Source organism: Salvia miltiorrhiza, chromosome 3 (assembly GCF_028751815.1).
Source record: "Salvia miltiorrhiza cultivar Shanhuang (shh) chromosome 3, IMPLAD_Smil_shh, whole genome shotgun sequence".
Classification (NCBI taxonomy): Eukaryota; Viridiplantae; Streptophyta; class Magnoliopsida; order Lamiales; family Lamiaceae; genus Salvia; species Salvia miltiorrhiza.
Window position 1 is genome coordinate 62,593,372 of NC_080389.1, and position 14,522 is coordinate 62,607,893.

Sequence of the window (14,522 nt, forward strand, 5' to 3'; positions counted from 1 at the left end):
CTTTCGCTACGTCATCGAGATTCAGTGTCTCAATTTTTGGCGACTCATAGTATACCACTTTTAATTTTTTATATACTATTTTTTCACTTTTTCTTCAATTTAACTCATTTTCTTGAATTTTAGTTTAATTTGTACTCATTAACTAGGATTTATATGCCCAATTAAGGTATATAATTATTTTTTAGCATTTAATTTTAATTGTATTAGTTAAATTGATCATTATGGTTGATAAATTCATAAGTATAGTATATAATTTTTAAATTTTAATTTTTAATTATAAATATTAATTACAATCCGATAATTCATTATATTACAATAAATATTATCAAAATAACGAATTGGATAGTGTAACACGAATGGGACACTGCATCTGAAGTTCTGAACTGTACATTATTAGTTGGTGGAGTATCTCTTTACTTCTATTGCACTGTCCACCTCATATTTATTGTTTTTATCACCTTTGTGTGAATAAAAACTCGACGATTAGTTGATACTATATAATTAAAGAAAAGATAAATCATAATTTAGGAAGCCTCCAATAGTCAACAGAATTCCTAACAAAAAATGGGAAAAGAATGACTAATTAATTTTCAAATGTTAATGCGTAAAATTTACCCATGCAAGTCCTGATCTCCAATTTGTGAGCCCCACCCGTAAGTCTATAATCTTGAAAGTTTCAAGCACAAGATATTCAATATCTAACATACTTTCGCTCCCAAATAATACATATTCACATCACATGTATAAATTACACCACCAATATACATACGATTTATACTAATTATATTGAAGTACGAGATCAAATATTTATTGACAATAAATACTACAGAATAATTGTAGTTTTAACCCTTCTCCCTGCAGAGAGAGAGAGAGCAAATATGCATTTGCAATAAATACTAGTACATAATAGTTGTAGTTTTAACCCTTCCATCAGTTTTAGGGTCAAGCAAGAAGCACTAAATTAGGCATTGCAAAAATTTACAAACATTATGAGAATGTAAAAACCATGTAATAGTTCTACAAAATTATGCAAAAAAGATTGTATTAACATTTACACAAAGCAGTGAAAAGAAAAAATGAAATCCTGATCTAAGATGGTTGAACTCATGAACAATTATAGGACAAGAACGTCTCACCAGCCACGAATAACTAACTGCATCACAGAGGTCCTAACTTTTTGGACATTAGTTGTTAGCTAGCTTGGTACAAGAGTAAAATTTTTCTTGCAGCATTACGGCTTTAAATATTTGAAGGCATAAAAAAGGGGCTTGTCTACCTTCTGGTTTTGTGCTAGTCAATCACCGGCAATTGAACACCTTTGCTCCATAGACCCTAGGGGATTTCCTGCTCAACTCTCGTTTCTGCAATGCACGGACACAAAATTGTCAGAACACACGACTTTGTATGTTTTTGAGCTCGACTTACATAAGACTAGAGTATCAGAATTCCAGAAGTTAAAATTGAATTTCATTACCTTCTATGGAGCCACAAGTGATAAGTCTGTTGAGGAAACAGCGAAGCCTGGTTAGAACAAGCCTTTCTTGTTCAACGTATAACTGGTTGGGACCGAGTGCAGATTCTGATTTCAATTGGGTCCTTGTATTAGATTCTGTGACTGTGGATGGAGCATTAGCCGCCATAAACGTTGCATCTTGTTCGTCACACATTAATGCAAGTGTTCCTGGAGACAACGGTCTTCCATTTTGAATATCAGAGCCATCAGATTCACACAGTGATGTTCTATCTCTGTTTCCTTTGTTTGCTGGCAATTCCACAGCATTCTGCTGGCTTTGATGATCTTTACTGTCTTCATGGTGCCCAACCGAAGTTTCAACCCTATTCACATCAATGCCACCGTCGATCATTTTCCTTTCGTCTGGGGAGGTAAATACAAAAGTCAGACAGTCAGATTTTAAGTTTAAGATATAACTGTAACAAGAGAAATAAACTACTACACGCACTCAATAACAAATTAGGCTGCAGATATTCTAGTCTCCATATCCAAATCGATCAACAATCTGAAACTGTACAGTTCACAAACTCTGAAGCGGTGAAACCTACCTGGAAGACTCTTAGCTGCTTCTGTTGAAACTTCAACCAAGAGTTTGCAGAAGTCCTTCACATGTTGTAATTGGAGGATGCCACTTAAAGGAGACCTTCAATCATAGGAAGAGAATAACATTTATAGGCCAAGACACTTGGTTACTCACAAGATAATACACAACCACAAGGATCGAAACTTACCTGTACGAGGATTTAGAAACTCCTAATTTAGTAGGGTCTGATTTAGACGGCTGAACAAATGATGGTGAATACGGGGTTTCAGATGTGAAACAAGGTTCCTGATTAGAAAGAAGATTTCATCAGATATTAACAAATCACTTTATATAGGAAAAAAGAAATCGATGAGATGACCTTAAAATAGTTCTTTCAGTATACATCAAAAGGATGAGACATTTTTGAGACCCTCCAATTGCTATATACCTCCGTAATTAACACATGCCACACTCATGGCTTTAGAAAAGTTAAATTGCTAGTACAAGAACTAAAAGTCCAAAAGTTCTAAAGCTCATGGCTTGTGAACATAGTCTTTATAAGTTAAAGCTAGGTGCAACTCCCTAACAAATTTAAAAGAGAGGAAACAGCAGAACCAGAGAACTAAAGGAAGTAGAGGGGGTAAAAAAAGAAGAGCAGAAAATGCATTTAGCATTCAACAAGAACCTGGTGAGATTCTGGAAGCCATCTAGTAAATTGTCTACTAGATGTCACATCAAAACCAATTTGCTGGTTTCTACTCTTCTTGGTTGGAGTTCCAATAGCTCCATTTATAGCCGCGTTGGCTTGCTGGATAAATGCCATTGAATCTGCTGAATGATGATATAGACGAGCTTTCCTCTCTTCACATCCTTCAAAGTTTTTGCAGTCTATGCATTTACATTTGTCGGAGCAAGGAATATTTGCCTGGAAGCACTCGCAATACTTCTTGAGACACCCAGTTCTTTTACAATTGCATCCTCTACTATGCTCTACCTAAAATTCATGAATCAAATGAATTCATTCTACCGAAAAATAATAAAAATTTGTAAGTCAACTGAAGATGTCACAAAGACAGACAATTGCTAGCTACTAGACAGGAAAACTGTCAGAATTTAACCAAAAATCTGAAAACTACTTGATTTTTACCTTTGACAATTTTTCCAATGAAAAACCATATCTAACAAATTTACATATCATTTCTTAGGCAGCGATATCTCAGAAGATCAATAACAACTTTCTATTGAATATCTCTACCACAGCTTCTGCATCTGAAATCTGTTTCGTTCTATTGAATTCTTGTTTGAGAAAAAAATATTAAATTGGTGGCAGCAACACAATGACTCGATCTTATTACTGTTTGCAAAACTTAAAATGCTCGCTCATCTGGAATTTTAATTTCTATCTCATAGCTATTCTTTACCAGGAAATTTTCCTCATTTTTAAAAGGTTGACAGGATTGTATACAGAGAGAAAGAGAAGAAGAATAGACAAAGTAACACTGATAATCAATCCCTTCAAGCAGAAGGTTAATGAGAACTCAGGAACTATGATTTAACTTAAAAGGAGTCCAGACGACATCGTAGAGTCATTTGCATACCCCATAAAAGGCATCGGGTTTTCTCTCCAAAACTGCATCAATCGCTTCCTTCCTATCAGCCTCATTCTCTTTTTTATTGTGGCAATTGATGCAGTTACATCCATCACAGTATACTCCACTGGAAAAGCATTCACAATACCTGTGTTTGTCATCATCACAAGCAATCCCAAAGGTCAAAACTGGCCCAGCTACAGATTAAAAGATTCTTTATACTCAGACAATAAGAAAAATAAAAAGTTCAGAGGAGCTATTCAGTTAGATAGATATACTTACAACTTCAAGCATCTTGAATTCTTACACCTGCATTGCTTCTGCTTCTTCAGAGTGCCATCATTCTGTTCAGGATTACGTTCTCGTGATTTCGGGGACTCCATCTTCCTATTAATAAATAAAAAGTTATTGAAAGTTATACCTATGTATTCACAAGAAATCGAATTGTAAAATCGCATTCAACCTTCTAATTTTTTTTTTGTCACAATCAAGCAACGAATATCGCATTGTAATTAGTAATACTAGCAAAGGTTAAGTCAGCTGATAAGCATTCTGATCCAAAATCAAAAAACACAAAAACCGAAGCCTTACATCAATGGTTGCAATGCACGCTTAGGCGTGGGCACTGGCTTCCCCACCGGATGAGACAACCGCGGCGCTATTAGAGGCGATTGTGCTCGCACCTCCATCTGAGGCAATTCGCGATGCGGAGACTTCGGCGGCATCACCATTTTCCGCGGCGGAAATTTCGTTTGCGCCAGCTGGCTTCGCGACGGCGACTGAGGAGAACCTGCAATTGCATGCGCGTGCTGCGAATTCCCCGCCGCCAGCCACTTAGGCTGTGACTGATCCATCGGACTCCCCTTGCCGTTAGCATTCGCCGCCGCAGACATGAAATTAACCGTGAAATCCAGCTGCCTTACCACCGGCGCCGCCGCCCCTTCTCTCTGCTCCATGCTCATTCTCTCTATTCAGAATTAAAAATATAAATAAAGTCTCTTGACATCAAGCATTGAACACAAACGTTAGCGTTCGAATAGATTCCACGCTCGTCTTCAACAACCAAAAGAAGACAAAAATTCAAATATTTCTCTCTCAAAAATCACTAATCTCCTCCTCGTATCGTCAAATTCCGCTCTCGGAGACGAATGCAGATTCGATTCTTGTGCGCGTTCCCACGAAAATTTGAAATCTTCTTCCTTTTCCGCAAAGGGAAGTTAATAGGTTTGAAATCTATGAGAAAAAATGAGGTTGGGGATTTTTTTTAGAGAGAGAAAGCAGAGGGAGTATTTGAGTTGTGCTGTGTGCTGTGTGAGTGTGATTCTTTTCAAATCTTTGAAATTTCAATTTCTGAGAATCTACGGATAAGATGAAGCGTAGGGTTTGGATCGACGGCTGAGATTCACACGCCTCTTCTCCAGTGACTTTCCATCCAATTCCGTGCCGGTGTCAGTTTATAACATTAAACTAGATTATACTTTAATTTAATCACACATATATTTCCTTTAAATTGAATATCAGTACCATAAATCACGTTGATGGATTCTTTATTAACGCTTATATCTATAATTCATGAAATGGGATAATTAATATTTTATTTTGAGAAAAGCAAAAAACCAAAATTGGATGGAAACGGAGAGAAAGGAACCGGAGAGAGGCATTAATTTAAAGCTGAGTCAACGAGGGCAAAAGCATAGGCCAAAAGGAAATAGAATTACAAAAGTACCAGAAATTTGGCGCTAAACGAGATATAATCTGGCGCGGTATGCAATAGAATGCACCCTGACACGTGGGAGATTTTCATTGGCGGGAATTGTCCAGCGTGGTTTGAATGAGACGAAAACGATTAATTCGGTACACGAGCTTTAGCAGATGGTGGGCCGGTTGGGCCCACTGTTGTCTTCTTATGACAAGGATTTTAAATTTTTAAAATTTGTGAAGACTCAATTGAAGAATTAATGATGGAGTGCGACTGCCAACATCCCAAATTCCTAAATTAAAAGATTTAAGAAATACTCCATCTGTCCCATCTTTTAGTATCCAGTTGAAAATGACACGAATATTAATAAAGTGATTGGTGTGTTGTGAGTGAAATAAGAGTTTCACATTTTATGCGAGAGTTAAAATAATTAAAGTGAAGTAAGAATCCCACCTACTTTTACTAAAAATATAAATGGATACCAAAATATGGAACGACCGAAAAAGAAAAATTGAATATAAAAGTTGGGACGGAGGGAGCAATAATAATAAATATAAATATTTTTCATTTTTTTGGTAATTTATGAAAATAATACAATAAAAAACTCATCAAGAATTGCAGATATTTCATATCATATGGAAACGTAGGTTGAACCGAACATTTCAATATGATTCAATTTGGTTTGGAGTAAGAATTCGAACAGTGAGGTACATAGTTCAAACCTCACCGCACGCTTGATAGTTAATAGTTATTATGTGTGTTATAAAAAATAGTAACATTTGATAATTACTAATAATTACATTTTCAAACGTCACTATTTTTTGTGACACAAATATTAGCTATCAAGTCTCGTGTCAATAATAGAAACTTTTTTTTTTTGTAGTGTTTGATTTGCATAGTACGAACGCAAATAAATAACATGATTTTTAGTATATTGTGTTGGATGGTCTTTCAAAATGAAATGTATAAGAAAACATTTTGAATTATGTGAAAATTATAGTACTGATTTAGTATGATAATATGATGTTTACGAAAATTTAGTCTGATGAGTTGGGATTATTCAATCAAGCCCAATAAATTGGATTTATGTCAATATTATTCCATCAGTTTATTTTTATTTTTATTAATTTACTTGAAGTTAACGGGGGAATAATAAATGAAGTTTTGATTTTTATATAATTAGTTCGTTCATTCGTGCGATTATGTGTGAAAAATGTGTTTGTGGAAATTTTCTGGCCTAAGTTTCTATCCTTGCTCTCAGCCCTGGTTTTTTGACATTTTTACTTTATTTATTTTCGTGATTTTCTCTTGGAGTCTCGAATTGGGAATACGTACATTTATCCAAGGATGAGAATGTCAAATTCATTTTTCACAGTTACTAATTGTAAATTTTAAATAAGTTTGGACATTAATCGATATTTATATGTGGAATTTTCTTTATCTTTTACATTTTTGTTATTTATTATATGATTATTAATATTTTATGTTGTAATGTTTCAATTGTTATTGCAGAATATAGCAAATTAGTCCCACAGTTTATATTTATAAATTGAAATAAGTTTGTAGTTCGCGGGTATTGTTTTTTACGGGTTTAAACGACGAAATGATAGTCAAAATACTTTTTAATCGAATCGAATTTGAAACAAATACAAATACACATATTTTAGAAATATTGAGTGATTGAATCACAAATTATTTCGATTCATCGTCAATTTCATCGTGCTCCACCACAATCAACGATTTCAGGTGGCCAAATCATAGCCTTATTGTTTCGCTTTATCGTCATGCTAAGCCATAGTCAACAATTTAGAGTGTGTTGATAGAAAAACTTGTTACATTTTTTTTTTGAATTATTATTTTTACATATGTTTTGGTTCTAATGATTTAAAAATTATTATTATAACTATCATTTAATCATAAATCTATATAGTATATACAAGAAGAGTTTTTTTCTTCATTTTTTTCCCTCTCTTTTTTCTCTTTCTTTTTCCACCAATTTTTTTTATTTTTTTCTTTTTATTTTTCAATATTTTAATTCCTTTATAAATATCATCAACTTTGATTCATGAAAAATATTCAATATGCATTTTAAATTTAAGATAGTATAAAAATCATCAAAAGTGAAATTAATAAAACGAATAAGTATGAAAATTTTGAAATTTAAAATATTTTATTTTCTCTCTTCATTAAACTTTTACAACTTTTTATTTATATTTGTGTATGAAAATATTTATTTATTATGACATGTACTACTTCTATAATAATATACGCAATACTAATTTTTATTAACGAATAATTTTTAAATTTATTTAATAGCTATAACTATCATTACACTTCATACAAAGTTGAAAATTTATAATTTCAATTTCAGAATTTCATTGAGTAATTGATGTTGATTATTTTATTTTATTTTTAAAACAAATTTAATATTTGGTGAAGCATGGTTAAACAGAGATGGATTTTATCGGATAATTATTGTAAAATTATGAATTATACCTAGTGTTGCTTGGAGATCGAAAAGGAAGAGTAAGATCGAAAGCTTGAGAGGAAAAATGCTGTAGTATTAATAGTAAAGATAGCGTAACCTTACAAAAGAGCACGAAAGTAACTATTTATAGATTACACGTAAAGGGTAAAATAGTAAATTCATCACTGGAGCAAGCGCCTTGCATGGTCAAGGGCATAATAGTAAAATTGCCCTCACGCGGGAGATTTTCCCGCGTTTCTGGTGATTCCTCTGGTGAAGACCGTCCCTCTAGCGAGAACGACTTCTCTTGTGTAGGTCGTTCTTCTGACAAGGCCCATTTCTCTGACTTCTCTGCGCGAGCCCGCTTCTCTGGCGGAGGCGGTTCCTCTGACAAAGGTGATTCCTCTGGCATAGTCCATTTCTTTGATGTATCCCTTCCACTGATGAGGCCCGTTTCCCTGATAAAGCCTGCTCCTCTGATTTATATTATTTTTCTGCTCTGCACATATTACTCCTCATCAATATTTATTTATATTTTAGTTTTATTTATTTATTTATTTATTTAAATATGTTGTATCATTTCGATATTCGTCGTGTATCGCATATATATAGGAGTGAAAAAATTGAAATCGGGTATCGAGCCTACCAGTACCGACCCGATACCCAAATAATTAGGATATCGGGTTGGTATCAGTACTAAGGTGTTCAGAAAATCGGGTATCGGGTAGGCATCGAGTGCCCGAATTTATTATAGGAGTATTTTTTTAATTAATTTTAATATATTAATAATGCTTAAACAAAATTAAACTTTAAACCCATTACCCTATTACAAGGTGTTAATTGTAAAGAAAAGGAAAATGTAAAAGAATAAGAAAATAGTTAAAGCTTCAAATCAAACACCTTTGCTATCTATATAGAATCCGATTCCAAGTAACAGAATCATCAGATGAAAAAGACGCATTCACTTAAATATACTAAGAGCATCCCCAGCGCTCGTGTCGAGCGCTGGGTCGACGCGGGGCGAAGAGGGGTGTGCCGCACTGGAGACGCGGCGTGATGCGAGGCGGCGTCGAAGGCAAGACGCGGGTCGTTGGCGGATTTTGGCGAAATCGTGCGCTACACGCGCCGATTTAATTTAAAAAAAATGAAGAAAAGAAACGAAGCAGCAACTATGGGGGAAAGATGAGAAAAAAAGAGGGTGGGTTGGGGAAGAAGAGGGGACGTCGGCTGGGTGGGGTAGGGATTTAATTTTAATTTTTTTTTCTTTTAAAATCCTAATTTTATATTGAATATTTCAATTTTTAAAATCCTATATTTTCTATATGTATTTTTTTATTATTTAAATTATGTAATATTTTTTTATTGTAATGTTTGATTTTTATTTTTAATAAAAATTAGAAATTTTAAAATTAAAGTGTAGAATTGGGGATTTTTTTTAAAAAAATGGACTTGAAGGAGCACATTTGGTCTCGTTTTGGTCTGATTGAGCCCTAGAAAATTATTGTAATTTTTTTATTATTATTGTATTTAAATTATGTCTTTAAATTATTGTAATGTAGAATTTTAATTTTAATAAAATTTGAATTTTAAAAATAAAAATGTAGAAATATGAATTTTGTGGAAATGAGGATTTAAGCATCCACCTAAGACACAATGCATTGGAGAGGGGTGTGTTTAGGTGGGCCCACTCCTAAGACACCCCTCTAAGACACCACCATTGGAGGTGCTCTAAATACTATAAATTAACTTACAATAATAATAATAATTGATAGCCTTAATACTTCTAGTAGAAAATTAATTTATAATTTTGTGAAAATCTTTTCTTCATCTTTGCATGCATTCTCAGCTGGACCAACCGTATTAATTTGTTTACGGAGTCGGAGTGTTTTTCTTTTGGTAACTGTTAAACATTGATTAGAGAAGTTAATTACTTGAATTAAGCAATTTTAGAAGCCTACTTGTTGAAATTGGAATCACTTTGGAAGTTCAAGTGACTTATTTAAGTTTGGCTAATTAAGTAGTAACCTCAAAGTACAGAAAAAAAAAATTACAGAAACACATAAAGAAAATTTCTTAATTATGGAAATTGAAATTTTGAGAACCCTACTGTTATTAAATATAATAAATTACATTCTTAACCTTACTAAAATAGTCTCGACAATTCTCTAAATTAAAATCAACGGATGACAACAGTTTCTGGTTAACAAAATTATTAAGGTTTTATTTGATCTCAACTCTCTCTGTATAAATATTTATCTTGCAAATTACACCCGTTGCTTTTAGAGCATTTTTAACGGGGCTCGTGAGCAGGCACGCGTCCGGCTCGCACGAGCTCTCGTCGATGCCCCACCCATCCGGTGCGCTCCTGCCTTGACGTCCGTGTCGGGCTCGGATGAAGAGAGGGAAGGGTGCGCATAATACATTGCTCAATAAAAATAAAAATAAAAAATTAATTGATTTTTTTATAAAAATTATTTAAAACTTAAGATTTTAATTTTAATTTTAATTAAATGTAGTAGATAAACTTATATTTTTCATGTTGATATAATGTTAAATTTTAATTTTAAATAAAAATTATATTAAAAATAAAGATAAAAAATTTAAAAGTCCGAGAGAGCCTCAATATGGGAAGAGGCTCAGAAATGATGAGGACCATTTAAGATCCTTTTTTAAGGCTCACATACGTGGATACTCTTAATGCGCACTAATCGATTATATATATATATATGTGTGTGTGTGTTTTATTTTGAGATTGTTATACTAAATTTATGAAAATATTAAACCGCCAATAAAATAAATAAATATTGTCCATATATAGGAGGATTGTACATCCAATAATAAATTATAATATGAATAAAAGCTGTAAGTATCCACTCAAAAGTTGAATATAATTATGTATATTCATAAGTATATATGCATGTACATGAACACGCACATCTACAATGAAGAGAACAATAGACCGGTCCCCTTGGGATGACCTAGTGGTTGAGGTGGTTGTCTGTTGTCCAAGAGGTCACAGGTTCGAATACTCTCGGCCACAATAACCACTAAGTGGGGTGTGTGTGTGGTTTGTAAGGTGGGGTGTGTGTGTGGTTTGTATTATTTATAATGTAATTTCATCAAAAAAAAAAGAGAACAATAGACCGTGTTAATTATATGTATTCATTAGCAATTATTTAGATTTTTTTTTCTCACAATTTTGGTGGGCCCACTCAATTTTGCACGACTCAAAATGCACGTAAGATGCATGCGAAATGTTAGATCTAAAATACTATATTAGCCGATAGTATATAGTAATAATTATAATTATACAGAATAATAATAATTTTTTATTTTTATTAACTTGCACAAAAAATTCAATGATTATACGAAAAAATTCATGTAACAATATTGTTACATAAACTTTGATTACACAAAAAAATGTATAAATGGTGTAAGTGTATAAGAGCATAATAGTAAAAAATAGTTACTATACATGGATAAAAGTTCCTTTTGATATATGCAAAAGGCAATAATTGGATATTGCATCATTGTATTTTAATACATTAACCAAGTAAAAAGTGTAGGATTTATAATTATATTATATATATATATATATATATATTGTGAATAACTAGTACGTTACTGGTGTATTTCGGAAAGAAAAACTATTAAAAATATTGTCTCAAAATTAAAATATGAGTAAAAATTTAAAATGTCCACTTTCTTATCTTTTTTTGTAAAAATGTCCTCTTTTATTATACAAAGCATTTTATGTCATATTCTTTAAATACCCTTTGATTTGATGGGTTTGCTTGGTTTTCTGTGAAATTATTACACATTTGACCGATTTGATAGCTATCAATCATAAAAGTCAACGATTTAACAACTATCAGTCAAGAGTACATATGAACGATGGGTGGCTAAATCATGTGTCCGGTCGGGCGGACATATAATTTCACCGGGCGGACACATGATTTTATCGGTCGGACACATGATCTGGGTGGCAGATCATGTGTCCGCCCGATAAAATCATGTGTCCGGCCGGGCGGATACATGATCTAACCACCCACCGGTCATATGTATTCTTGACTGATAGCTGTCAAATCGTTGACTTTTAAGACTGATAGCTGTCAAATCGGTCAAATGCGTAAGACTTTCACAAAAAACTAAGCACACCAATCAACATTAAAGAGTAAAATATGTACTTCACATAATTAGGGCATAAAATGCTTTGTGTGGGCATTTTTGCCTATTAACACTTAAAATATTATCTCTATGCCTCTCTAAGCTATTATATTTAATTAACAATTTCTTTTTTAGAAACAATTATCAACTTTCTATTGTAAAATAGATTTTCATAATATCTGATCAACACGCCGCGACCGACAACACACATGATACTATGAATTAACTATACTAATTAACAATTTTAAAAAACAAAAGGCTAGACGTCGTATTTATACGAGAATATATCCGATGTTATGTTACTTTTCTTTTTTAATTAATTTACTCCTACGATACACGCTAATTTTATTTATGATATAATATTAACCAATACGATATCATAATATTCAATTCACATGATGTGCATTAAAACAATATAATAGAATACATAATTATCTATCACCGACAATATTACTATCGAGTTGGTTATCGTAAACATCACAATTTAAAATGAGAACTGTGTACACTTTACTGACGTGCAAAGTTATTGCATTCGTCGTGAAATTAATTATATTAAAAAAAAAAACCCATCAAAATAAATGATGCATGCATCAACAAATTCATGATCGAATGATTAAAAATAATTTTTATATTTTTATTTAATTTAAAGATTTTCATTTGAACCTCACCATATATATATCCAATGCGATCGTTTAGCATTTGTAAGGGCGTGCATAATATATATATATATATATATATATATATATATATATATATATATATATATATATATAGGGGGCCGCTCCAATGAGATCCCCTAATTTTAGTGAGATCTAGGGCACGGTCTAATGCGTTTATTTTATCAATCATATGGCTGATATTGTATCTGGAGGGTGATTTTTTTTCACAGGGTTCGAATCTTGGAGGGAGCAGAATATTTTAAATTTTGTTATTCATCAGCATATACTGCATTGTTCATCAGTATATACGGCCCTATTCATCAGTATATATGTCTTATTCATTACGAATTTTTTAAATTTTATTTTTCATCAGTATATACATCTTGTTCATTAGATATACATTTTGTTCATTAGTATTATATGTCTTATTCATTGTACTCATGTTACACGAAAAATAGGGGGTCTCACTGGAGCGCGCCCATATATATATATATATATATATAGGGAGAGGTTCAAATAAGAACCACTAAATAAAATTAGAACGGAGAACCATTTTAAGCCATTCGATCATCAAGATCTACGGTGGATGCATCATCTTGGTGGATGAATGCAGATCCTGAGTTCGAATCCTAAAGGGAGCAAAAATTTTATTATTTTCGGATGCATTAAATTTAATAGCGAATGCATTAATTTATATAGCAGATGCATTGATTTTAGTGGTTCTTATGTTCTCACGATAAGTGTGGTTCTCATTATAACCACACCCTATATATATATATATATTTAGCATGACATATCTAGCTAGAATTTCACACATAATTTTACTAAATACATTAATTGGCAAGCTGGACCACCATCTTAACTATGTGATCTCTAATTTAATTTTAAATGAAATGGTACCATATATAGTTGAGTATGGTTACCAACAGACACATTAATATCCAATTTTCAATAAGTTTATGTGAGAATTGATTCTCATGGTTGAATACTTGAATGATAAGTGATAACTAGCTTCTCCCATTTCAAACCCCCCCCCCCCCCCCCCCCCCCCGACGACGACGACAATAATAATAATAATAATAATAATAATAATAATAATAATAATAATAATAATAATAATAATAATAATAATAATAATAATAATAATAATAATAACCCTTATACAAATTATATCATGTGTTGTTCAGTTATTGAAACTCATATATCGTAAACTGCCACATTTACTCAAGAAAATTTTATTTATAAAAACTAAACCTTAATTACACACGCAATTACTGCCAACATTTTTTTTTCAGTTGTACAGTATGTGATCTAAAGTTTTAAACTATACAAAAGTATACTAAAGTTTTAAACCTTAATTCAAAAAAGTAAATCTTTAATAAATACTCAAACGTTTATTTCAAGAAATGCTTAATGATACTGTTGATGCACAGTATTCTAACATGGGCGGATTGGGGGTGCTGGGGTAGGCTCAAGCACCCCTCTAGCATAAAAATTTAACCTTGTGATCTTTATTTTTTAATTTATTTGTTTATTTAACTTGGCAATCTTGTAATCGAATTTTTATTTTTATTTACTATAACTCATTCTGAGATATATTTTTAATTCCGCCACTATTATTTATATTACTCCCTCCGTCCCACTTCAAATGTCTCATTTTCTATTTTGGATTGTCCCACTCCAAATGTCTCATTTCCTTTTTTGGCAATACACTCTCTCTTTATATTTAATATTTAAATAATTTTCACCAACTCACTTTATCTACTTTATACACATTTCTTAATCTCCGTGCCCAAAAGAAAGGAGACATTTGAAACGGGACGGAGGGAGTATTTACTATTATTTCCAAAAATAACAGATTTTTTCATTTTTTTTTGTTTATGTATTTTTGCTCATAGACATTAT

General features: G+C 32.4%; 2 protein-coding genes across 2 annotated transcripts in view; one reads left to right on the plus strand and one right to left on the minus strand.

The window, feature by feature from the left end:
* The window catches only part of LOC131015234 (probable glycosyltransferase At3g07620), a 1,181,237-nt gene that overhangs the window by 1,065,140 nt on the left and 101,575 nt on the right, over positions 1 to 14,522 (plus strand). The gene's annotated exons all lie outside the window — the stretch shown is intronic.
* LOC131015252 (protein tesmin/TSO1-like CXC 6) lies at positions 997 to 4,942 on the minus strand. The gene is made up of 8 exons (XM_057943561.1): positions 4,217 to 4,942; positions 3,908 to 4,012; positions 3,635 to 3,773; positions 2,722 to 3,030; positions 2,245 to 2,342; positions 2,062 to 2,156; positions 1,475 to 1,876; positions 997 to 1,361 (listed from the first exon to the last, which is right to left on the minus strand). The coding sequence occupies exons 1-8, from the start codon at positions 4,585 to 4,587 to the stop codon at positions 1,333 to 1,335; spliced, it is 1,548 nt and encodes a 515-aa protein (XP_057799544.1). The 5' UTR covers positions 4,588 to 4,942; the 3' UTR covers positions 997 to 1,332.

Excerpts from the sequence above, each read along its gene's own strand:
- LOC131015252 (XM_057943561.1), bottom strand. The coding sequence starts at position 4,587 with ATGAGCATGGAGCAGAGAGAAGGGGCGGCGGCGCCGGTGGTAAGGCAG. Across the intron at positions 2,343-2,721 it reads GGCTTCCAGAATCTCACCAG|GAACCTTGTTTCACATCTGA; the intron begins GTTCTTGTTGAA and ends CTTTCTAATCAG. Across the intron at positions 1,362-1,474 it reads CACTTGTGGCTCCATAGAAG|AAACGAGAGTTGAGCAGGAA; the intron begins GTAATGAAATTC and ends CGTGCATTGCAG.